Here is a 25,066-nt window from a genome sequence, read left to right on the forward strand (position 1 = left end):
CTGATGTTTGAAATCGGATTTTTGATGCCAAAGAGGCACCATTCACTACAGGAGAAAACGGGGGGAGGTTGGTGACAGCTCCAAGTTCCACAACTAGTGTTACTCCAGCTAAGGGCAGTGCTTTGCAACTGCTGGCTCAGTCACCGCTGCAGTGGAAAGACCCAGGGCCAGATGGTTCCTGGGTGCACCATGCAGGGTGCATGGGAGGATACAACATGTCTTTCCCTCTTGCTAATCCCAGGTAGCACCAAGGCACAGTCTAGCGGGAAGGGTACAAAAACTGCTGCCTTTCCCATGTCCCTGGGGTCAGGGCCCAGCTCTCTCACCTGCACAGTTCTGTACGAGTCCAGCTGGCTGGGTGCGTGGTGGGAATACGGCAAGAGATCATGAGTCCTATGTGTTTCCTCAGCTCATGAGACGGTCAGGGACGGTGGAGCTGCAGGTCTGGTCATGTGGGCTTTAGGAGAAGACAGCTGACCATGTGTTCATCAGAAAGCTGTGGCCGGTATGGAGAATCGATGGGGAACAAGACATGAAGAGAGGAAGGGGCTATATCTACAGCCTGCTGTGGTGCTCCAGGGGGGTGCTTCTTGAATGGGAAGCCACACTGCCATGGCCACGTAGGCAGGCTAATTAGCTCTGGGGTGACTAGTTGGCACTATCAGTCATGCTAATTAATCCACCTTAAGTACCATGTTGATGTTGTAGGGGTGCACTTGGTAGCCGTGTTGGTCTGAGACAAAAAGACATAACAAAAAACTAGAACCCTTGGTTCCAAAATGATACCTTTTATTAGACCAACTGGGAAATAGCAAGAACATTTTCCTTTTCTGCAAGCTTTTGGGATCGAAGTCCCTTTGTCAGGCTCTGGGAAAAGTGTAGATGGTACAAGATGGTAAAAAGTCCCTGTAGCTAGAAAATAAACTGCATCTTTGCACAGAGGGAGCTGAAGATGGAAGGCTGTCCCTCTGGGTCCATGTGAGCGCTGCGTGTAGACAGAACCACAGGAACAGGGGAAAGACAGCATTAAGATGGGACGCGCTCTGCTAAATTAGGCCCAGAGGCTCCGTGAAAGGCCGAGTAGTGTCACTGCTCTCGCGTGGCAGAATTCAAATGCATGAGATGAAATACCTGCAAGCAGCCACCTACCACCTCCTGCATGCAGGACGAGGCACGGTGGGAGGATGTCAGGACCTTCCCAAAACATGATGGTGTAGCAGTTGCTCACAAACATTCAGTCTGTGTCGTGTTTGTGCAAAGCTCTCTGTCACCAGCTCTTTGGTGTTATTCTCAAAGCCCCATTACCTGGAGTCCTGGAATTACTTAAGAATCTTAGTTTTTCATTAATAAAAGTACATTTGTCGCCTCTAGGACTGTAGAGACTATCTTGAGAACAGAGGCCAAGTACACAGTGAAGGCTCAGAAACTAGCAAATAAAGTGAAGCCCAAATATACTATTTTTAAATGAGGTTGTTCCCTTGAACCCGCTCCATCCTGGGAGGCTTTCTTCCGGATTTGTGAACAAAGCCACCAGCAATTCTGCATTAAACCAGACACAGAGACTCTATACATTTCCAGCATCCTTGTCATTATGAGCCTTATTTCTTCCCCTTTATGCTCTCTGTTCTTCCCAGTAAGGTCAGATGTTTGCCTCTCATTCATATAATTCTTTCCATGAATTCTCCTGGCGCCTGTAAAACACAATTAAGTGTCAGACCCAAAGCCAGCAGACATCATCAAGCGAAGAATGGAGAAACAATGAGAGTCATTATCGGAACAATCCATCTGAGATACAAGAAGCAGTGATGTTTTTAACCGAAGGAATGAAACTGTTTTACGTAATCTCTTCAGATGATGCCAGAACGGATTGACTCTCCTCTGAATCTCCCTCTGCAACTCAAAGCTCACAGTCCATGCACCACACCTTTATTATAACCAGCTGCTAATTGCCTGAAACAGAGCAGACAGGCACAGATAAATCCTCAGAGGATCAAAAAATCTTGAGACACTTTGACCCAAATTTTCAGCTGAGCCTGAGCCTGCACTCCCTCTGTGCACCGGTCTGCCCAGTCAGTCCTTCCCTAACAGCTCCTATTTCCTGCTGCTGTGACATAGGATTATTAACATCCTCTCAGTGCCAACTATGGATACAATTATAAAAAAACTAGTGATGTGGGGTGCAGACAGCCCTTCTCGTGCCTGATGTAATTCACAACAGGTTTGTATCCAGCTCCAAATTAAACCAGAATCAGAAACCGGCAAGGGCCAGGGCCAGAAATGACACATGAATTAGTAGAATTGATTGGAAACTGGCTCAAATCTGGAACACAACAGAAGTTCAGTGCACATAAACCGCTTTCAAAATGACTGAAACCTGTTTAAGATGGAGGGATGTAGTAGCAGACTTCACTGATTTCGGTTCAGTCGGTTTGTTGAACTTTTGTCCCAGATCCCCTCCAGATTCAAGTTAACTCACAGTCCCCCAGCATCCCAGGATGCTTTGGACCTCCCCCACAAACCCCATCTGGCAGGGTGGACAGGCTAGCCTTGGCCCAAGTTGTCTGTTCCAGCTGAGCAGGGAGGAGTGCTCTAGCACCCCCTGGCTTCTGGCTTGGGCCACTGCAGGCCTGTGGCTGCATTTCTGGAATCAAAAGTGAATGTCTGCGCGCTTGCTTATTGGTTCAATCCACACAGCTTAGACTAGTCTAGTCCAGCTAATTCTCTAGTCTAGTCCAGCTAATTCTCTAGTCTAGTCCAGCTTAGACTAGAGAATTTATTCTCTAGTCTGCAAAGAGAATAAATTCAGCCTCAGGCTTTTTGACTGTCTGTACTTAGCCAAGACATTCAGCTGTCCTGGGACAGTAGCTGCTACCACTGTCCTCACCACATGGTGGCAGGGCACTGTTAATAGCCTGTTTACATTTAGCCAGTGGCTACCCTGGGATGGAAGCAGACAAAAGCTAAACTAGTATAACTTACCCTGGTAGAGCTTGATCCTTTACCAGATTGAGTGAAATGACCCAATTGAAGAGTTACTGTCTGTTACTTTCCTACATTAGTATACTGCTGATTAAACGGGGGGGGGGGGGGGAATGTTTCATCTGTCTCGACCCTACTTCTCTGAACATGGGATTTAAGCCCTCTAGAAAATATTGCCCCTTTCTGCTTAGCCCTGTGTAAGAAATACAGTCTGTGCTCCAAGGGCTCCAAAGGTATCTTCCTCTCCAGATATTACAGCAGTAAGCACCAAAATGCTTAATGCTTTGCTTTGCAGCTTACCAGATTACAGGCTTGCTTGATTGTTGCCAATCAGTGATAGTTGCCACAGCTAAAATGGAAGCTACAGGTGCTGAGCATCTCAGGATTAGGATACAGCAAGACCTTGGGCCAAATTTTGATGTAAGCAAAAGATGCACCAGCCTGTCACAGGGACTCACACAGGGGCTACAAAAGCAGTGAGACACACTTACCTTCCCACACCTCTATATGCAAACTATCCTGCTATGGGTAGGAAGAGTAACCACCTCTCTGGAAATAGCTGTGATTAGCTCAGAAGCAGTAATTTAAACTGAAACTCGGAAAACTGCAATCGAAAAAGGCAATTGCAGATCTTCTTTCTTATTAATTATCCCCTTTAAACGTCTCCTCTATTAAATGAATATGCAAATTCAAGTCATATATGCATGGCTTAATCATATAATGATCCTGGGAACTTGGCAACTGTATTAGCAATTCTACACCTGGTCTCCCGCTCCCACTGGGTAATGAGCATTAGGAAGCTCAAGAATTTTGAGAGCTTGCTGAGTGGTGAAGTGCAGGATCAAACTGCACGAGAGGCAGTTCTCATCTTCCATGACGGCCGTCTAGTCAATGTTAGGATGTCCGGAAATGGCCTCTGTACACAGGTTGCCTATGAACCAAGTCGGTATTGACCAATCAACTGCTCGCTCTCTCTCTGGAGACTTGACTACAGACTGCAGGAAGATCAACCCTTGGTTTTGATTGGAGGTTTGGTTCATCGTCAGTCTGTCTATGCCAGTCTGATGCATAAGTCAGGCAGCACCAGGCATCAACCTCCTGGCCTCACTTCTCCAAATCTTTACTGGACTGTTTGTGCTTCATGGTCAGTCTCCCTCCGCTGTCTTGAGCTGACTAGAGAAAAACCTGGTTACGTAGCCTATTATCTTGTACTTTTAAAATGTGTCCAGCTCTTCTTCCATGCTCCCTGGATTGTTGTGGGTAATTGTGCCCATTTTTCAACCTCTTCTTGACATATTCCATCCATTTACTTACTCAACAGACACCAGCAATGAAAGCTGTTCAGTTTGGACTGGATGGACTTGTTATTTTTTCCAGGATTTTGCTCCATGGAGGAGGAGGATTCTGCAGTCCTTAATTTTGCTGTTATCAGTGGTGACCTGAGGTCTCCATCCTGCAGTTGCTCAAATCAGCACTTGTTTGATCTGTTCTAGACTTGGCATCAACGGTGCAGTCACCAGTGTCATGAATGATGCTACCTAGAGGAGCAAATTTAATAACAGTTTTCAACAACTCACTTTCCAAGGAAACACAATTATCCATTGGCAAATTAACTTGCATAACTTCTACCTTTCATTTATTAATAATAAAAACCTATTTGCTTGGCTGAATTTGCAAGACCATCTGTCTTTCACTGCACATCTTCAACTGATTTATTAATGAGACAGATGTCACCTGCAAAGTCCAAGTCTCCAAGCTCACCAAATATCCATCCATACACTGCCCCATTCCAGTCTGACAGTCTGGTATGTAGCAGAGGCATCCGCAACTCCAGATAAGATGGAGGACAAAATGCAGCTCTGCCCAACCCCAGAGCTAACACTAAGCCAGTTTATCAAGGCCTGGTTAGAGACATAAAACCCTCTTCTCCCATCACCCTTACCTCCCCAGAAGGCACATTACTCCTAACCTTTTGATGTCCTCCCGGAAACTAGCAACCTGCCTCCTCCACCTGGGGGTCTTCAGGTGGCAATCTTTACAAATTAAAAGGTCTGAAGAACCTCAGAGTCTGACTGAACCAGGGGGCTACCGGATCCTTTGAAGGGTGCTGGGAGGTGTGAGGAGATAAGCAGATATGCTAAGCAGAAAAGCCAGGCTCAAACTTGTCCCTGCCTGAACAGTCCCCCAACCCTACTGCCCAGCCCCTGTGGAAGGAGGTAAGCACTGTAACATATACATTTGTTTCTGAAATTGGGTTCCATTCAATTCACAGAAGTTATTCAAGTTCACAGCTTGAGTCCAAAAAAGGTTGAAACCCACTGTCCTGATTGCTGATTGAAAAACGTGGCTAGATGCAAATCTATACCATACACAGGCCTGTTTGTAGTGATTCGTGCTCGTGTAGATAGTAAGCCAAACCTGATGACATTTGAAATCTGCAGATGGGCAGATAAAGAGGAACACACCTTTCAGCTCCATGCAGATGCCTTGGACAAGGAGACATTATCGGAGATATGGAATGGAAAAATGGGTGAAGAGAATATTCCACTTAAATCTAGATGGCAAAGTTCATGAATGGCACATATCAGCTGGCCCAATGTGCCCCCAGTGCCAAGGTAAGAAAGGTGTGAATTAGGCCTGGAGGAAAATAAATGGTATCTGCTGGTAGGTAACCAAAGGAGAATGCAGCTAGCACAGTCATCAGACATTCTGCATGTGGCACAGACTGGCACTCCCAGCCTTGGAGAGCACAGAGTCCAGAGCGCCAAAAATTATAATGGACATTGTGGCACCAGCAGAGAGAGAGGAAGCAGAACAAGATAAGGACCTGAAGCCAGAAGGGTGCTGAACCCTACCGTACCAAGAACTAACCCAGTCCGCCTTGTGTGCACATGGAAAGATGCACTAGGATAGTGTCTGTGGCTTGGGCAGGTGGACTAGGCCAGTGCCCACACTTGGGTTGGTCACCAGGATTGGCACAGGGCACAACAATGTCCCAGGTGTCCATCAGCGCAGCAGCTGTGGAGATAAACCATCTGAAGGCTTTTCTAGGTTGCTGTCTCTGGCCAGATCCATGTAGTGATCCTGACTGACAGCTAGGCCAGCACAACCCCTGCTATCGATGCAGTCCCACTGACAAGATTACAGTGGCATGTGTTTTATTGGTGGTGGGGCTGGTTTTATGAGGCTGGCACAGTGGGCTGCTTTACCAGTACAGCTGTGCCCACATCAACAGCATATTGCTGTGTGCTGTCCCAGTGCTTCTACCCCGGTAACGCACTCCTAGTGCTGTGTCTGTCTGTGTTGCACTAGCCTCGGCGTGCTCGGGTAGGCGAGCACGTAGCCAAATGCATGGCATGGGAAACACGTAGCAGGTCCATTATCTAGACAGGGATCTTCTGTCATCACAGGCGCCCGACATCGCCTTGTCATTTCAGGGCATTGCACTCAGCGCCGGCTTGGAAAAAAAAAAATCCTTTCCCAGACAGTTTAAGTCTCTTTCTGAAAAGCCCTTTTTATTACTTAGACATTTTGCAAAGGAAAGGCAGAATACCAAAGCAACGGGTAGTAGCACAGAGCTCCACGGGCCATAGGGTGCGGCATGACAGGAGAAATCCCCCAGGACCACACAAGCTGCGCTAACTCAACATGCCGGGGGCAGGGGTTTGACCATGTCTGAAGGGAGCAGCCAGCAATTGGTGCTGCCGTAATAATTGCTAAAAGTGACAGTGGACGTGCTCTAGGGTCCGCACGCAAGCCTGGATCTGTCTGTCTCGAACACTGCTGCTGTGGTCACGGTGCCTACCTCATCACGTTAGCCAAGGGCAAGCTTTTGTGAACACAGGAGGATGTGACAGCAGTCCCAGGGGTGCTGGGGCAAGGACGTCACTCGGCTATTGGCCTTGGATGTTGTGAAGGCAAAAAATTATTGTACTTCTTTTCCCTCTTCTCTCTCTTTGCCCACCTGCCCAGGCAGGATTGAGACTCCAACACACTTTGGCACCAATGCTTTCCAGGAGTGGACAACTGCTGCTAGCCCCTTTGGAACAACTGCTTCCAGTCACATGAAGGTATCACACAACCCAAGACCTTCTTTTTGTCTTCCTTCTTGGAAATACTAAAGATGATGGATGTGGAAGGTTTCCATTTAAGCAGGAACCCAGGTGATGGCATGATTCAAATGAAGCATTTGAAGAACCACATCTGGCTGAAGTGAAAGCTGTTAAGGGCTGATGTACTGAGCTGCACACAGGGAGCCATTTGCCAGTGCACAGGTCCTACAAAAGCCGAGGAACCACGCTCTGTTTTCCTGAGCTTCGCGAACTATCTGTGTGTAGCCAGTACAAAGTCTTCTGCAAAATGGAGATTTGAGAAGCTGCAGGGACGAGTATAAATGAACCCAAAGCAGTTGAAACCTGGTGCCTGATTTTTGACATTTGACTAGAAGACGACTGCGGCTTCACCACACTCCCTGTAATACTGCTCAAAGCCTTTTTTTTTTTTTAATTCCCCTTCTACCAACAGCTTCAGTGCCTGGTGAAGGTGCTATTACAGGCAATTCAACAGGCTAGTGCCCTCCCAGCTCTGCAACTGAGTGACCACGTGACCCTGGCTAAGTTACTTAACTTTCTGCTGCTTCTGATCTCCCATTTTTCAGATGGGAAAGTAATAGGAACACAGGGCTGGAAGGAACCTTTTAGGCCACTGAATCTGGTTCCCTGTTGTTACAGGCAGCCATATCCCGTAACTGTTTTCACAAAGTGATCAAGCTCTACCTGAAAACGAGTTAGATTCCCTATCCCTTTCCCCCCGCTCCCCGGGGAAGGCTGTTCCAGAACCGCACACCGCTGATGCTTGCACAGTCCTCTAATTGCCAGCCTCCACTCCTTCATGGCCAGTTTATGCCACTGGGATTTGGGTCAAGTTTATCTTTTAGCTTATATAGTTCTTTCCCCTCCTTGGTACCTCCGCATAATGTAGATATACACTGAAATTAGATTCACTTTCAAGCTTTGCTTTTCTAGGCCAAACCAGAGCAGCTCTTTCTGCTCTCGACTTGTAAAGGAGCAGGCCCCCTGGTTCATTCTCAAAGCCCATTCTCTTCAGCTCTTCCCATTTGTATTCATCCATCCCTGAACATGGGTAACTAGACCTGTACAGAGCACTGCAGACAGGATCTCACCAGCTTCTTGGACATGTGTACCAGTATTTCCCCATTTCAGCTAGATCCATTACTTGGTGTGTCCTTGGGCTGTATTTGCCTTTTTTCAGTTGGATCACCTTGGTTGCTCACAATCATCCTTTCAACTGCTCTGTTATATTCAGCTAGGGTTGCCAACCCTCCAGGATTGCCCTGGAGCCTCCAGGAATTAGATATAAATCTCCAGGAGACTGCTGAGAGTCACTCACGAGATAAATGACAGGGTATTCATTAAAAGAAATATTAAATGTTGAATCCAATTTATACAGTAGGCCAGTGGGTTTTTTAAATGTAGTAGTAATGTGCATTTGCCTTTCTGATGTAAAGTATACTCAGTACAGTAGATCAGTCATTAATGTCATTACGGCACATGATGAAACCTCTGGGAATAGATTCAAATAGAGCTGACAACCCTATATTCAACTGCTGAGCTCCCAACCACTGGCAGAAATTCCTGTTGTTGGTCCTTAGGTGGATGCCCTCAGTCTTTCAAGTCATCCAGTTTTTCCTATGATATTCTGACCCCTTTGTATTTACTATGCCTCCAACTTGTCCTACCAGCACATTTCATTTGCACACTCCTTTTTGTACCAACGTCATTCGTGCAAACATTAAATAAAATTGGTCCCAAGAGCAATCCCTTAGAAATGCCATTAGTAACCTCCTTCCAGACTGATACTTTTCCTTGCAAAGCAACTCTCCTTTAGCCAGGTCCTTTGACTTCTATCGGCCCCTATTGTCTCATTTTTTAGTAAAGATTTCCCACATGGCACAAAATCAAATGCTTTGGTGTAGTGCAGCTATATTGCATCTATTGCACTTTGTTTGGAAAGTCAGCTGTCCTGCCAGAGAAAGATCAGGTGAAAAATGCGTGTCCCACATTCACTCTTATGGCACCACCTCAAACTTGGTAGGGACCAGATGTGTAATTTCATGTGCCGGCTCTGGGATGGAAATGATCCGGCCCTTCTGATGTTAGTACACTCATTGAGCTCTTTGTGTCGTCTTTCCACCTCCATGGCACCCTCCAGTTCAACACTCTCCTTTGCACTAGCAATCCTGTCTTTGTCCTAGTGTATAAAAACAGAGGCAAAGTATTCACTTGGGGGGCTGGGGGGCATACATAATTTTCATCTTGACCAGGTGTTTACCATGCAGTGACCCCACTTCTCCTTTCTGTGTTCTCTTTTTATCTATATAGCTGAAGAACCTTGGACTATTTGTTTTCATTTCCTTTGCAAGGCCTAACTTTCGGCAAGTCTCATTTTATCTTTGCACTTCCTGCCCTCCGCAGCACACCTTTCTTTGCTGATCAATCCTTTTTTTCATTCCTTATAGTTTCTTTGCTTTCTCCTAAGACCTTTGTTGAGGTGGTTATTTATCCAGTTAGCTATGAACTCCCTTTCCCTTCTCACACAGCTTTTTAACCCTTGCTTGGGATACAGTTTCCAGATGGGAACTTGCGCCTTTCAATGTGGAGGAAGCTTGGGAATGAAGTCCTCAAGCCTCTCAGTGCAGTTTTTTTTTAATAGCTAGCACCTTTACCTTCCAAAGTTTGCCCAAAGTTTGTAGTTACAGACCCACTTTCAGTTATCCTCCCATTTCATTTGAACTAAATACACATGATCACTCAGTCCAACTGAGTGACTGGCTCTTCTATAATCCTCTCTCTACTTACCAACACCAAGATTAGCCCTTGCTTGTTCAGTGACTCTTTGGTGAAGAAATAACTGCCATTAATCGCAGCATTTGTTCTCTAATGGATAACTGGAAAGTTAAAGTTTCCATTAATGATAAAAGTCCCAGTGGTATTTATAGCCCTCACAGCATTACTGAGATCTCTTTCCATATCCACACCTGACATTTAGGTTCTACAGCAGATTCTCAGGCAAAATCCCCTCTTTCTTATGCCACCAAGGTGTTTGGAAGGTCACGCCATTGCTCTGAGATCTTGTGTGGAAGAGATATAGGAATGCTGAGCTCCATTATCCCACGTACATATGCCTGTACACACATGCAGGGGTTTGTAATTTGAAACCTTAATTTCTGGACAGGCTTTGCAAACTGCTTGGACCACATTCTCTCAGGTGTTTAAAGAAGGTGGAGTGTAGAGTATTTATTAGGTGCTCTGTAAACCCTAATAAGAATAGAGCGCTTGTAGCAATCTCGAAGAACAAACACGAAGCCAGCTGCTAGCAACTGAATTGTGCCACCACCTTTTGATTGCTTCTGGTCCCAGAAGCCAGATTACAACTAGACCAAAAATGGCTTTTTTAACATCATTCATTTGTGATCCTGCACTTATTTGTCTGCTGTGTGGGCTTGTATTATTAGGGGCGCTCTATTTTTCAACTGGCTCTAAAAACTCAGCTTGTAAATTGCCGCCTGGTCCATCTCCTCTTCCGATCATTGGCAACCTGCATTTGCTGGATATTAGAAGGCAAGATAAGTCGCTAATGAAGGTAGGATCAAAACAAAACAAATACCCTTGTGCATTTTGAGACTGTGTCAGCTGTATCAGTGAGAACATTTGTTTTAATTTGAATTACATTTCAGGGGTGTACAACTTGCATTGTAACATTTTTACTTGGCGTTTTCTAGCAACTGCCTGAGTTGATGCAGTGTCATATATGAGTGATTAAACACTGAAAAAAGGCCTTGGGTAATGTGGGAGTTTTTCATGTAAGCCTGATCAGATACATGAAGTATAGCGCACTTACAGAAATTTAAATACTAATTTGACAGCTCCCATACCCAGGAGGCTTTTAAGGTGCTGGCAAACAGCTAGCATGAAAAGAAAAATTACCAGGGAGAAATAAGAGGAAATAATTACAGACTTCCAAAAACACAGAAGAAAGGGCAAAAGCCCCATGTCCTCGGGCAGCATTTTACCCCGTTCTTAACCAGGCAGATGCTGATGGAAAGCAATGGGTCAAAATTAAAAATGGGCTGAACATTTTTTGTCAAGGAACTGGAATAAATACCCAAGTGATCCTTTCCGCTAGCTTGTCCTTAAATACCGTTTATCCTTCTTTACTGAGAGCAACAGCTCTGGCATGTAAGATGATGCTGATAAAGAGGTTGTCAGGCTAATGTCGTTCCAAGACCTTCATGCTTCTTGAGGTGCAGGGGAAAGTTTGGGTAAAACTTCCTCCCCTTGCTCTGGAAACATCTGTCCTGCTCAGGCAGTTGTGCCAGGGAGCAGGGAAAAAGCGTGACCGATAGGTAGAGACCTAGTCCCGGGCTGGGGCTCCCAGAGCCTGCAATATTTCACAGGATAAATGCATAAGCGACAGCAATAGGAGAGCTGCATGGTGCGTACTGGTCGCTACCATGAGCCATGTCTGAGCACAAGGACTAGAGAGATTTCAGGGTCTGGTGGGGGCTGGGCTCCTCGCTTCCCCTTACCGCTACGCGGCTGCCATGTTAATTAATAGGTTGTGGAGAAGGCTGCACCCTACGTCTGATGCTGAGTTATTGGCAGTGAATTATGTAACAGCCACACACAGGGCTGTAGCAACAAAGTTTGGCACCCGGGGCAAAGCCCACAGTGGCAGCCCGCCCTCGCCTTGCGCACAGATCCAGGGGGCACATGCCCCCCCCCCCCATGCTTGTCTGGGAGTGCACGCAGCGGCCTGAGCCACCCTTTCCCATGCCTCCCCAAATGAACCATTTGCGGCTCCCTCCTGTTGGCACCCCTTCACTTCAGTGCTCAGGAAGTTGTCCTACTTGCACCCCCCCTTGCTACAAAACTGGCCACACATCTGCCCTGGACCTCCCCTCCTCTGCCCTTACCACCCCCAGCCTTCTCTGTGCAGCCCTGGAGCACTAGTTCACAGCACGCAGGCAGCATGTAATGGCTTCCTTTGCAAACCAGAATATGTTAAAAGCCACTGCAACCACAGCAGAAGCAGGTAGGAGCCAAAATTTCAGCCCTCTATGCTAATAGCTTGGGTTATTCCATAATCTAGTTATGAAATGGCTTGTAAATACTCACTGCATGGAACATGAAGGTTACCTAAAGGGGTCACATTCTCATCCTCTAAAAATGCAAGACATGTAGCAGCAGATGCACACACCCTGCAATGCTGGGATTCTTCCTCCAGGGAATTACACAGAATGCCTTAGCAAGCATGTTTCTTCACCCAAGAGGAGCAGCTGTCTGGAAGTACTTGGAAGAAGCCAGTTTTCATCCCCTAAAGCAGATCTTGCAGGCAGTACTGGCTGCCACTGTGTCCTTGGGTGGGAATTTGGCATTGGGGCCTACAAAGTACTTTATTTTTTTTTCACAGTGCTTAATACCTAGCTCTTCCTGAAGGAAAATCATGGCTTGATTTTAGCTGTATGGAGCCTGTCTTGGCTGTGAAGCAGTGAAAGAAATGCCCTTCCTTTTTCTTAAAAATAAAACAGAAAAACCTGAAGCATCTTCTCTGGTGCAAGATGGGTTTCACAGGGAATATCTACATGTGAATTAATGCACTGTAATTAGGGTTTATTAAGTTTAGTACCTGTACTAACTTAATGTGCTGTAATTGGCTGTACTGTGCAGTAGCTCTGGTGCACGTCTTTTAGGTGACACTAATGCACAGTAGACTAGACTAATTAGCGTATTAGCATGGCTTTTGCCGTGACATGCTAATATGCAGTAGAGTTAGTCACTACGCTTTCAGCATCTCGTGTAGATGCGCCCACTATATTCATAAGGCCCATGTGCCAAAGTCTCCAGTTTGACTTCTGTACAGAGACTTGATTCTCTGCTGTCCGGCATCAGGGTCAGTTGTTCACATCACTGCAACCCAATGCAAGGCCTGTGTCAGGTATCACTATTCAGACACTTCAGCACAAGGCAACCGAGAATCCAGAGGGCTTTTGTATGAGAAGAATAGGATGTGTGTGGTTTATCTTGAAATGAGTCATGGTTGCTTTAAGACTTGCTTTCCACTTTGTGCGGCAATGTCTATCTCACCTCTGTCTTCCTTCTGTTCCTCTACTTGCTTTGCTAACCAATCCTCATCCTTTAACTGTGGGTGCATTTGTTTTTCATTAACCTTCTTCCCAACACAGAAACCAAGCTATTAACCTACAGACCTCACCGCCTAAGAAAACCCATCCAAGAGTCTCTGCTGACTTGCCATTTTAACAGCTGCTCTTCAGCTACCCATCATGGCACTGTTTTTCAAGCGTAATGCCTTTGCAGTCATGTCTCATGGCCTAGCATTGTTCCTGAATCAAGAATGGGCATCAGCCATGTTCTGGATTGTATTTCAAATGCACTGGCATGGTCTAGAGCTATTAAAAGAAAATCAATGCTTTCTTGATGTGCTCTCTCCTGCTCTGACCATAAACCCTGGCCTCTGTTCTAGCTTGCAGAAGAATATGGGCCGGTGTTCACCCTCCACTTTGGGTTCCAGAAAGTCGTGGTCCTGACTGGGTATGAAGCTGTGAAGGAGGCACTGGTGAACTTCACAGAGGAATTTGTAGACAGACCTGCTATCCCAATATTTGAAGAAATTCAGCACGGAAATGGTACTGGTCCTTGGAGAAATAATGGTGGGAGTTTCAAAAATGCTCAGCATTGGCATAATTTCTGCTCTCATTGACTCCTCTACAGAACACTTATGGAAGTCCCACCCTGAGGCTCTACTTAAGCTCAATTGACATTGAAAATCTGTCTTTCCAGTGGCTCACCAGGGTTTTCACTCTGCTAATTATGCTGCAAGCAAGTTTGGGTCCAAATAGCACCCTAATTGTTAGAAGGGGAAGAGGAAGAATTTTTAAAGGCCGGGTGGCAGTAATGTGCTTGAAAGTAGGAAGTCAATGAAAGTAGGTGCCTACCTGCCCTGGGTTTGTTTTAAAACTTTTCCTGAACTATCAGAAAACCTATCCACACCAACCCTTTCTAGCAACCCAGTTCTCAATGAACTGGCATTTTCTGCAGGGGAAAAAATGCTGCGTTAGAAAATTCCCAGCTAGAGCAAACTTCAGTGCACCAGTAGCTCCTCACTATATCCATTTTACAGATATCCTGCCTCTAAGTAATATTTTTCTTCCTTTCCCCTTGATTTTTCATTTGATAACAGTGAGTTCAGCTTCTGGAGCCATGACGCAGGGGCTCTGTCCATCATGAATCGAAAGCACAGCTATCTATAGCCACGTTCAGAGGCAGTATACGGATGGGAGAGATATCAAACATTACCACATGACTATCCTTCACTGGAATCAAGGAGTATTTTGAGATAATTGAGGTGGAAAGTTTCCATTCAAATTTGAACTTCAGTGCGGGGAAAAAAGAAGAGGAGGAACCAGATAAAATGTTTTCTAAGACATTTAGAGAATGGGGAAAGAGGAAAAAGATGGTGTGAGGAAGTCACAGATTCAGCCATCCCCTGTTAGACCCTATTCCACCAAGTAGCACTCCATCAAGTCCAACATAGTGGCACCTACTGGTGAGAGAGGCAAAAAACCCCAACCCATTATGGGTTTTCTCCCTCTTGGAGGCATAGCTGGGCCAGTGATCACAGCTGTTATTTTTTTTTTGTCTCCCCTCCAAGTCAGTACCTTGGGCTGGTGCCCTGCTCACCCCCAGCTTACTTGTGCTACCACTGTCTCCTGTAGGCGTGTTCTTTTCTACTGGGGAGCTATGGAGAACAACACGGAGGTTCACCATGTCCGCCATGCGCAATCTTGGCATGGGGAAGCAACTGATGGAGGAACATATCTTTGAAGAGCTTCACTTCCTCACTGAGATGATCAAATCCCACCAAGGTGAGCCAGGGAGCAAGAAAGTTAGACACCGTATCACTCACATCTGGAAAGGACCGCTGCATGGGGCTGATACTGATGCTTTGGGTGTTCCCATCACAGGCGAACCTTTCAGCCTAAGATCATTTAACATTGCTCCAACCAACATCACCTTTCATATGGTGTTTGGGGAGAGGTTTGACTACAAAGACCCAACGTTTCTCTCTCTGTTGAGACTCATAGATGAAGTTATGGTCCTTCTTGGCTCTCCATACTTGCATGTAAGTAGCCCTGCCCATGTGTTCGATATTTTCGTACCTGGTAAGTTGCTCCACTCCTGGATCATTCTCTTTCCCTGGTGTCTGGGGCCTTTCTGCATTGTACTGACACTATAAACCAAAGTGCTAACACATTTTGTGTTTTTTCCGTGTTAGTTTTTTAATTTCTACCCACTCCTTGGGTTTTTTTTAAAAACCCACAAGATTTTGCTGAGAAGAATAGAAGATATGCGCATCATTTTAAGGAATTACATCAAGGCAAGCAGGCAAGACATCAATGAGAACAACATAAGGAGCTACATCGATGCCATGGTGTTCAAACAGGAAGAGGTATTTGACCGACTGAATCCATTTACAATCGATGTTCTCCACAAAAGCAAGTAGCTAGATCCTGATATTAGATCCTTACTGAAGTTCATGCAGTTACCCAATGTAAATGAGATGAGAATCCATTCCCTTACATTTGCTGTAACTTATGTCACATAGGCTCCCACCAGATTTAGATGAGAGAACAAACTTCACCCTGTTTTTGAAACCACCTTTATAATCTAAAGTAAACTGTTGGTTCCTACAAGCCAATAAATGGTGTTAAATGTTGGTTAAATCTGCCCCTCTGTTTACAAGAATTTAGATATCAGTAACTGGTTTCATTATCCTAAAACCACTCACATCCTTATAGAAACTGAGTTGTTATATCACAACTATAGGTGCTAGACATGTTTTTTTTTTTCCTCCATATATTATCCATTTAGTTAAAATGATTGGCATATGCCCAGCATGATTTTTAATACAGACTAAATAGTTGAGCTCTGAGTTTCTCATCTTTCAAGCTGGAGCTGATTCAGCTGTGCACACTGAGTCTTTGAGTCACTCATCTGGAACAGGATTCAGGGCTCAATCTGTTCTGATAATCTAGTATGAAGCCTCTTTGAACTTCCTCCTTCATGCCAACACTCTCCTCCAGCTGGGTGGTAGAGGGATGCTCTGTGAGCGGGCAGCTGTGGAGGAGTTTTTGGGAAGCCTGATGTAGTTAAACTTGACTCTCCGACTGCACTGAGATGGGGACAGGCTAAGTCTACCCCTTGCAAACTGAACTACACAGCTGAGTCTTGAGTAGTTTCCAAAGCTCTGCTCAGCACTACATTTGATTAGAGATGCACCAAGGACCCAAACCCAGCATCCAAATTCCCCACGCTTTTGGGGGAGGTTTAGCTCTGCCTTCAGTTCTGAATGTCGTGGTGCAGACCCATCTCTTCATTTGACACCCAGATGTGGGAAAGCATCTTAAAACATGATGGCCTAAGTCCACGGTTGTTTTTAGGCTCAGGGCACCCCTCCACCACTTTTTTGAATGTGGCAGCATCCCTATTTGAGGACACTGCTGCAATGCCTCAACTTAGCTCAGTGATCCTCAGCCGGGTGTTGCTGCCACCAGTTAAACGTGCCCTGTGCGTCTGCTATACGGTCAGCTGGGGAACACATGCACATGCTCCTGAACACAGAGACCTGTGTGGTCACTCACCTACCGTTATCCTTGACGTATTTCTAGAACAGTGGTTCTCAACCTTTGCAGACTCAAATCACTCCATAACTTTTGTGAATTGAACGTCCCCCATTTCAGGAATTAATTTACTTACTGCAGTGCTTACCTCCTTGCAGAGGATCTGGACAGTAGGGTTAGGGCAGTAGCCAGGCAGAGACAAGCCTGAGCCTGCACTTATCTCCTCACACCTTGCTTATGTCCTCACTTGTCTTCTCACACCTTGCAGCACCCTTCAAACAACCCACCGTGGTTGACAATCACTGGCCTGAGAGGCATTTCCCAAGCTTACTCAGCTTTGATGCCACCTGGTCAAAGTACTTTCAAACCAACGTTAAACTTGTGTATTTAAAGGAGAAGAACAAGAAGGAGAGCCTCTTCCATGATGAAAACTTGGTGGCCTCCATACTCGATCTGGTGGTAGCTGGCACTGAGACGACTGCCACAACATTGCAGTGGAGCATCCTTCTGATGATGAAACACCCAGAGATTCAAAGTGAGCCACAGGCTGGGGCCACGCTGCCTGGCTGCCTATTGACATGCTCATTGGTGTTCTGGTTGGAATATGAATGAGCAGACGCGATTACTCGACTCTGCTCTGTTTTCTAATTAGAGTATGAATGAGCAGACACGATTAATCGACTCTGCTCCATGTTGTAATTAGAAGGCTCCAGAGTTGCTACAGCATCACGTGCATTAAACCTCCCCCCTCCCCCCTGCGTTTTAAACTGGCTGCAGGGACACATTAACTAAAACTCATTGAATAAGCTTTAGTTAAAGCAGCCTGTGGCCATTTTTAAGTGCACAGGGGCTTAATACACATCCCAGTGAGGCATTTTGTAGCAGCTCTCTGGGAACCACTCTAATTAAAATGCACCCCCCAAGCACGTGTATAAACAGCCCTTGTATTTTGTTGCACAAATAAAGGGGGAGGGTTGGCCTTGATGAGTATATGCAGTGCTGCTTGCAACAGCACCCTGTCTCCTTACTACTAACTTACCGTTATTTATAGTGCAGTTGTGCTACCAGACCCATCCATAAACGAGGACCCCACTGGGCTAGGTGCTGTATCAACACGGAATACAAATATAGCCCCTTCACCCAAAGACTTGCTAATCTAAATGGATTAAGCCCCATCTCTGCCTTCCACTAAACTGCTCTGCCTCCTGAAGACACCTGTATCAGGAGGGTTGTCTAAGTGGAAACAAATGAGCTGAACTACAGAGAGGACTGAGCAGCTTAAGGAAACCAGGGTTGGGGGATTCACAATATTTTTTTTGAGGGAGAGAGAAAGGTCTGGAAATGGGGCAGATAGATCTTGGGTTTACTTCCAGAAAAGGTGCAAGAGGAGATTGGAAGAGTTGTCGAACCGGGAAGTCGGGCCACGTATGAAGACCGGAGAAGGCTGCCCTTCACTAATGCAGTGATACATGAGGTGCAGAGGTTTATCACCCTCCTGCCACACGTCCCACGGTGCACAGCTGTAGACACACATTTCAGAGGCTACTTGCTCCCCAAGGTATGGATAATCTTTCTAAAAAAGGATCAGACATAATTCCTGCTTGTTGCTAGCAAGTATAACCAGAAACATAGGCACTAAGAGCCACCCTTCAGGTGTCTGAGCGTAGTGGAGCTGTTTGCCAAGCATGCAGGATGTCAGCCTTGACTTAAGGCTTCCAAAGCAGCCCAGAAGAGTTAGGTGCACACCTGTCATTGGCTACATTGCTTTGAAAATCTCAGCATATGTGTACGCTGTGCAAAATTCAGTCAAACTATTCAAACACGGCTGGCAGAAACCCAAGCCAGACCTTGAACTTGGCATATCCAGCATAACGGAGCATCTGTTAGGTCACATTCAGGTTCTGATGAAGTCAGCAGCAAAGCTCCTGTGTACTTCAGTGGGCAATCTCAATCACATAAGGAAGCATGGCTTAAGGAGTAGGGCAAACAGTGATGAAGAGGAGCTACCTGGACTTTACTGATTCCTAAGGAGTAAGTTCTGCAGCCCTTTCTTGCCTGAACTCCAGATACAATGTCACTGCTCTCATGAGCATGCTCTTGGCAGGCTTAGATCCTGCTCTAAACATTACTGCTCTTACCTATTATTAGTGTTGTGGTAGCATCCAAGAGCCCTACCTAGGACCCAAGACCACATTGTGCTTGGCTCTGTAAAAAAAAAAAAAAAAGAAAAAAAAAAGGCAGGCCTTGCCATACAGAGCTCTGAGCAATGCGTCCGAGGGCAGCTCTTCAGGACAGGAGGGCCAGCTCACTGTCAGAGGTTTAGGGACTTATAGAGACAAAGATGCATTTTGACCCCTGCTGATGTCTTTGCCTCACCTTTGTGCCCCAGGGAACAACTGTGATCCCTTCGCTCACTTCTGTGCTGCTGGATAAAACTCAGTGGGAGACGCCATATGAGTTCAATCCCAACCACTTCCTTGATGCCAATGGGAAGTTTCTAAAGAAGGACGCTTTTCTGGCTTTCTCCTCAGGTAACTGCAAGGAACAGGGGGTGCCCAGGATTCAGGATGCTCAGTCCAGTCCCTACTGCTCAGTGCCCTATCCATGCAAGAGTTGGATAGGGCACTGACCAGTAAGTACTTCAATTGTACTTCAGAAAGGGCTAAGTGAAACCATCAAGTGAAACCAATGAATATGTAGCAGAACAGTGGCGACATATAGAGGGTGCATGTGCACCCCCTGAGAGTGCTGGTGTACCCCCTGACCAGCTGCGTGCCCCACTTAGGTGATGGGCAGGGAGGCAGGCAGGACCACCTGTGTCTCCCCACCTCTCCCCCGCCATGAGCACCGGCCAGGGAGTGGGAGCGCTGGGTGTAGTGGGAGTGCAGCCACTCACAGTAAGTTGCTGCAAGGGACTCCCCCCCAGTCGGTGAGATTGGCCATGGGGGGACACCCCTCCAGTCACTGACTGGTTGCTGGGGGGGGGCAGGGGCACATGCCCCCCCTAAGATGGCACCAGTTGCCCATGTAGCAGAAGAAGGTCTAGAAGCAGGATGGGATGCAATGCACCCTGTATTTAGGGGTTTCCTTGTGAGACCTTAGTTCTAGGAGCTGGATTTGCCCCTGTGGTTGTCTGACAGCCAGAACACGGGAAGTCCTTCACCACTCCTCTCCTACACTAAGCAGCAAACTACCAACCTGTTTCTCTCAGGTCATTACACACTTGAGATAAGTCTTTTAATGGCAGTCTTGACCCTCACCAGACATTTCTAGCAAGTAATTATTTTTTTATGGAGGGGACATATAAGCTAGGGTCTAGAAGAGGTGACTACATACCAGGGACTCTGGGTTCTTCTTATGGCTGTCCCACCAAATCACTGCACGACCTCAGGCTAGTCACTTAAATCACTGCAGGCTTCCATTTCAGCTGCAAAATAGAGGGAAGAAGAATACTCTGTCACAGTGGTGTTGGGAGGCTTTGTTAATGATGCATTTGCAGCAGTGCAAAATATACCGCTAGCTTCTACCTCGCCACTCTGCATTGATGTAGCCACACCCCCCCCCCCCAAGAAACCTCCCAAGCCCTAAGTATTCAGATTATATGCCAATGGCAAGAACCACTGCAAGGTATGAGAAATTCCCTCTCCGGTCTTCCCTAGTAAAAAAGCATCACCTCTCTGGCCATGTGCTACAGCACAGCAGCAAGCGCCTCCACATGTGGATCACTTCCCAAGCCACCTGCTTCCAGGCTGTGCAAGCTGTTATTCCAGCAGAGTGCATTACAAGAGGGCACAGCTGGAAAGAACAGCCTTACTGCAAGCTTTACAGGTCCCAGCTCAGCAGGAAACTTCAAGCAGCTTAAAGGGGAATTTCCTGCAGAATCCCTCTGATCTTGCCTTGCAACCCAACACTTAGCAGCTGTTTCCCTTACGTGGTAGTTGGGAGAGCAGGAATCCAGCAGTGATTCTGGTCCCCGAGTCTCTAGTGTGGAAATTGGTGCTCTAACCTACATCAGGATTGATTTTTGATGTTGGAAACCATGTTCTTGTTGGTCCATAATTTCCTCATGATACCATCCTTCACAGACTGTCCTCCTGGTTGGGGGGAATCCGCCTCAGTCAGGTCCAAGAACGTACTACAGTCCTCCAAAATGGGACAGTTTGAGCCAGTAGTGCCCAACATTTTTGCCCCACTGACTGGATGAGCAGTGCCTGGTGCATCCACAGCCTGCATGTGGGTAGTGGGTCCCATTCAGCGTGTGAGATGGGTGCCTGACCTGGCCACTTGGGGGTCAGCCTGGCCCCAATACAGTTGCTCAGGAGGAGGGAATATGGCCTGGTCTCAGCCCTGACCCAGCAGCATGGACATTGGAAATTTGGCAGCAAGGGTGGAATGACAGTAATAATTGCCACTGCTCCACCACTGCCAGATTTTCTGAGCCATGGGGAGCCCCACAGCTGGATGCCCTGGCTCTGCAGGCTGGTGTTGTGCCCTGCTAGGTCACGGCAATAACCTAGAAGAAAGATAACTCATCAAACCATTGCCCTTTTGGAGAAAGAGCTTGTTTGAAGCTGCTGGAAGGCTAGGATGTACGCTAGATGATACATTAGGAGGCAAAGAGCAGGATGTTATTACCACCAACAGTACTCTGACATCTCAGTCTAGAACTACAGCTGCATCGGATTAGGTGCTGCCTAACCCCCAAATAAAAAGCAACCTCTATCCTGGAGGGCCTACAGCGTAAATAGACGAGACATGCAAAGCATGCTGAAAAGGAAGGTGAGAAGGGAAGTGATTTGCCCCAGGTAACAGGGAATGGGTATCAGGCAGGTGTCTAGCCATGACACCACATAGCCATGTAACGGGCTCATCCTCAATTGCTCTCTTCATAACCCAGCAAACTTGACAGGTGTCTGCCACCTCCTTGCTCAACACACGCAGGGCTAGCAAAGGAACCTGCATACAGGTGAGATCAGCTACCAGCAGGTCACCTGGGTGACCCATGGGTGGTCGGGTCGGAGGTCAGGTTGACACGGGTGACCCGTGGGGGCTTGGGTCACCTGGGTGAGCCACATAATCATCTTGTTCTGACACAGACCATTTTGCTGCACTTGAACCTCAGTTCAGCTGGGTATAATGATAGCGATACCGAGATGCCATTACTGCTCCTAAAACATCACCTCATCACTGTAACATTACACCACCCAGCACCCCGCTACTCCCTCGCCCAGCAATTCTTTCTCTAACTAATGATGTCTTTGGATGCTGCAGGGCGCAGGAGCTGCATGGGCGAAAGTCTTGCCAAGATGGAGCTGTTCCTGTTCTTTGTAGGGCTGCTGCAGACCTTCACTTTCCGAGCCCCACCAGGAGTCACAGAATCGGATTTGGACCTCACTGTTCCCCAGACCACATTCACCCTCAGGCCGCAGCCTCAGTCCACGTGGGCAGTCCTGCGCAAGTGAATGGGGTGCTGGTCGGTGGCCGTTTCATTGTGTCCACCCGGAGGCATTTATGCGGGAGGTAACAAAGAGAAGCCAGAAGCTTGGAGAAACAGCAAGTGATTTTTTCAGAGGACGTAGAGATGCCATTATGTACACTGCAGTCATTTCATGCACTACCATGTACAGACTCCCACACCTCGGGACTGAGCTGCCTTGAGGCCTCTTCTGTACTCACCTCGGCCTCCTGCCAGACATTTTGGAGGCCACTGCCTGCCCACCGGCGCACGCATCTACCCCTGTGCTTCTTGTGGCTCCAGGTAGCTCCGCAGACATGCACCCCGGCAAGGCAGCAGAAGGGCCGATACGTCACGAGACAGCGAGCACAAGCCTCACGCCGCTCAGAAGAGGTTGGTGCTGCCTGTCGAAAGGAGGGTGCTGTCACCACGGAGGGGCTTTCAGGGAGTGCGCTCAGCGTTTTGCCAGCAGAGCGGGAGTTCTTCTGGCCAAACCTCATAGCATCGATTGGATCAAAGTCATTCGACAGCAGAAGAGCCGGCTCTCAGGGTCTCTTTCTGTGACATGCAGAAAGGCTCCTTGTGTCACTATGTGGGAGCCATCCAGTGGGATCAACCAACTGCTTCAATGTTTCAGTAGCTACCTTCTAGCATCAAGCATCCTCCTACCAGGTCACCTTGCCAGGTATACCGGCCAGGTCGCATGCAAACGGTGAAGCGGAAAATGAATCAACGCCACACACAGTGTTATGGCCCTCTGCCCTCCTTGGTCTCACTGAATAGGAGAAAGAGCTCTGTGCCTGTATAAGGAAGAAATAGTGGGGTAGTTGAAAACCATCCTCACAATTAGTTTGGGACTAGGGTCTGGTTGATTGCTCCCTCAGTTCTCTCTCACACTTCTGCCAGGAGTGCCCTGGGTATCTGCCACCATATTCACAAATGTTGCTTTAGTTCATGTATAGCTCAAGCATTTTTCTGCCCTTGCATTTGCATGCTATACACCTTATGTTATGCATATCATCTGGGTATGTACACATTTCTCTTTTTTGGGCACCCAATAAAGTTTTCCCCTCCTGATGGTACTTATTGCAGGAAGTTATTTAAATAGGATGCAAACAGTCAGGAAATTTGCTTGAAGAAGGTAAAATCCAAGGGAAGGATTTTGCCCTAATTAACCAAGTGCTGCGTCCCTTAAGATACTGCTTTGACGCGGAGGCCTGGTCTAAATACAGAATCCCACCAACTTCACTTGAAATGGCTTGAAGCCTTGAAATGGCTTTGAAGTGGTGGATGCGTCTCTTCAAACAAACCCATTAAATCCATTTAAGCTCGATGTTGCTTTCCTCCAGCTTAGTCTACAACTGATTCCAGAGCCTCCACACCGGAGACAGTTCAGTCTTACTAAACTGGAAGTGATTTCAGTGCAGCTGCCCCAGACCAGCATGCAGTGGCCCCTGCAAGGCTATGCGAGAGGGCCAGAGGCTGCTGTCACATGCACCACTGTGATTGTCCACAGGTTAGTTACAGTCGGGGCTGTTGGACTTAAAGTCACCAGCTGTCTCACCACAAAGGGAACCACTGCAATCATCTAGCTGAGAGCATCATGCAGACTGGAGCATTTCACCCAGGATGTCCCCTGACTGCACTGTTGCCTGCCTGTTAGATAGACAACCACAGCGGCATGGAGCTCAGGAGAAGGCCCTCTGCATTCTGCTTTGGGGCTGAGCAGGCTGGGTCTCAAGAGTTTTCTTTTATACTCCCAAAACAAGCTTTTCCTGCCCCTTCTACATGCATCCTCCAGGTCCTTGCTTGGAAACACCTCAAGAAAACAAGCTTCTCATCCCAAGGGTGCAAAGAGACTCTGCTGCTGCTGACACTGCCTCCCTGCTTGAACCAACTGGGCTGTGTTGCTCTCAGCTCCAGGCCAAACCTTTCTCAATGCACCTCTGCATCCCCAGGCCAGAGGGAGAGATCTGGCATGGACATCAGGACCATGTTGGAAGGCAGGCCGGGGGTAGCAGGTAGGCAAGTTAAGGCAGGAATCAGTCAAGTTAGGTCCTAACCCAGCTTCCATAATAGCTCCCTTCTTTGATGGCAGCTTCCAAAACCAGGAGTAAGGTCCTGACCCTACTGAAGGCAATGGGAGTTTTGCTGCTCTCTTCAGTAGGGCCCAGATTAAGTCCAGATATTAGCCCAGCTCCAACTAGCTTATCTAGGGATCTGCAGGGTTTGAGGGAAGAGACAACAGCCTAGAGAAAGGGGGAGTCAAGAGACCTATGTCCTACATCCAGCTATTCACTGGGTGACTATGGGAACTGAAAGGCCCCTGGTTCATATCTCCCATCCGTGCCATACAGCAGCTTAATCCATTCACATTTTGTCAAGTTTGTTGAGAATCTTGGTTTGGAAAGTGAAAAGATGATTTCTCTCCTCTCCTGAATCACAGTGTTCATATCCTGCTGCCCCCAGGCATCACCTCCCACACTCGTACCTTCTGGTGACGAGAGAGGAGTCTGCTGAGATCAGCTGTTTGTCAAAACGCGGCAGATTACACGAGGCAAATGCATCCGAAGTCCCCGAGACAGAATATTAACAAGAGCCAACCATCCGCTGCAAATGTCAGGGGCAGAGAACCAGCTTTCTTGCTTACACATTTGAAAACTTGCATCACACTTCTCCTACTTGTTCCTGCGTCGGCGTATGGGTGAAACAACCTCCTGAGTGCTGGAGACGCGGGGAGGGGGAGACCGCTCGGCAGGAGCAGAAGGGACTCAGCCCAGGCGCTTGTTCATCCATAGATTTCACAGACGTTAGGGCTGGAAGGGACCTCGAAGATCATGAAGTCCAGCCCCCCGCCCCAGGGGCAGGAACGATGGGGAGAACATCAATTGGGACTCCGCTTCAGATTTACT

General features: G+C 47.2%; 1 protein-coding gene across 2 annotated transcripts; it reads left to right on the top strand.

The window, feature by feature from the left end:
* The first annotated feature begins 10,057 nt into the window (after positions 1-10,057).
* LOC102574494 (cytochrome P450 2W1-like) lies at positions 10,058-23,236 on the top strand. 2 transcript variants are annotated; one of them, XM_019494820.2, is made up of 9 exons: positions 10,058-10,641; positions 13,543-13,729; positions 14,795-14,944; positions 15,044-15,201; positions 15,355-15,528; positions 17,093-17,234; positions 18,073-18,257; positions 19,089-19,230; positions 21,971-23,236. In XM_019494820.2, exons 1-9 carry the CDS (start codon positions 10,444-10,446, stop codon positions 22,159-22,161), a joined length of 1,527 nt encoding a protein of 508 aa, XP_019350365.1. In that variant the 5' UTR covers positions 10,058-10,443; the 3' UTR covers positions 22,162-23,236. The 2 variants fall into 2 exon arrangements, with proteins under 2 accessions (XP_019350365.1, XP_006261161.1); XM_006261099.3 differs by having other exon boundaries at positions 10,059-10,641; positions 13,543-13,705.
* Positions 23,237-25,066: the final 1,830 nt, after the last annotated feature.

The sequence above is a fragment of the Alligator mississippiensis genome, chromosome 13, assembly GCF_030867095.1.
Source record: "Alligator mississippiensis isolate rAllMis1 chromosome 13, rAllMis1, whole genome shotgun sequence".
Classification (NCBI taxonomy): domain Eukaryota; kingdom Metazoa; phylum Chordata; order Crocodylia; family Alligatoridae; genus Alligator; species Alligator mississippiensis.

Coding starts and splice junctions, on each gene's coding strand:
- LOC102574494 (XM_019494820.2), top strand. CDS start 10,444: ATGGCTTTTTTAACATCATTCATTTGTGATCCTGCACTTATTTGTCTG. Junction 10,642..13,542: donor AAGATAAGTCGCTAATGAAG/GTAGGATCAAAA, acceptor CCTCTGTTCTAG/CTTGCAGAAGAATATGGGCC. Junction 19,231..21,970: donor TTTTCTGGCTTTCTCCTCAG/GTAACTGCAAGG, acceptor TGGATGCTGCAG/GGCGCAGGAGCTGCATGGGC.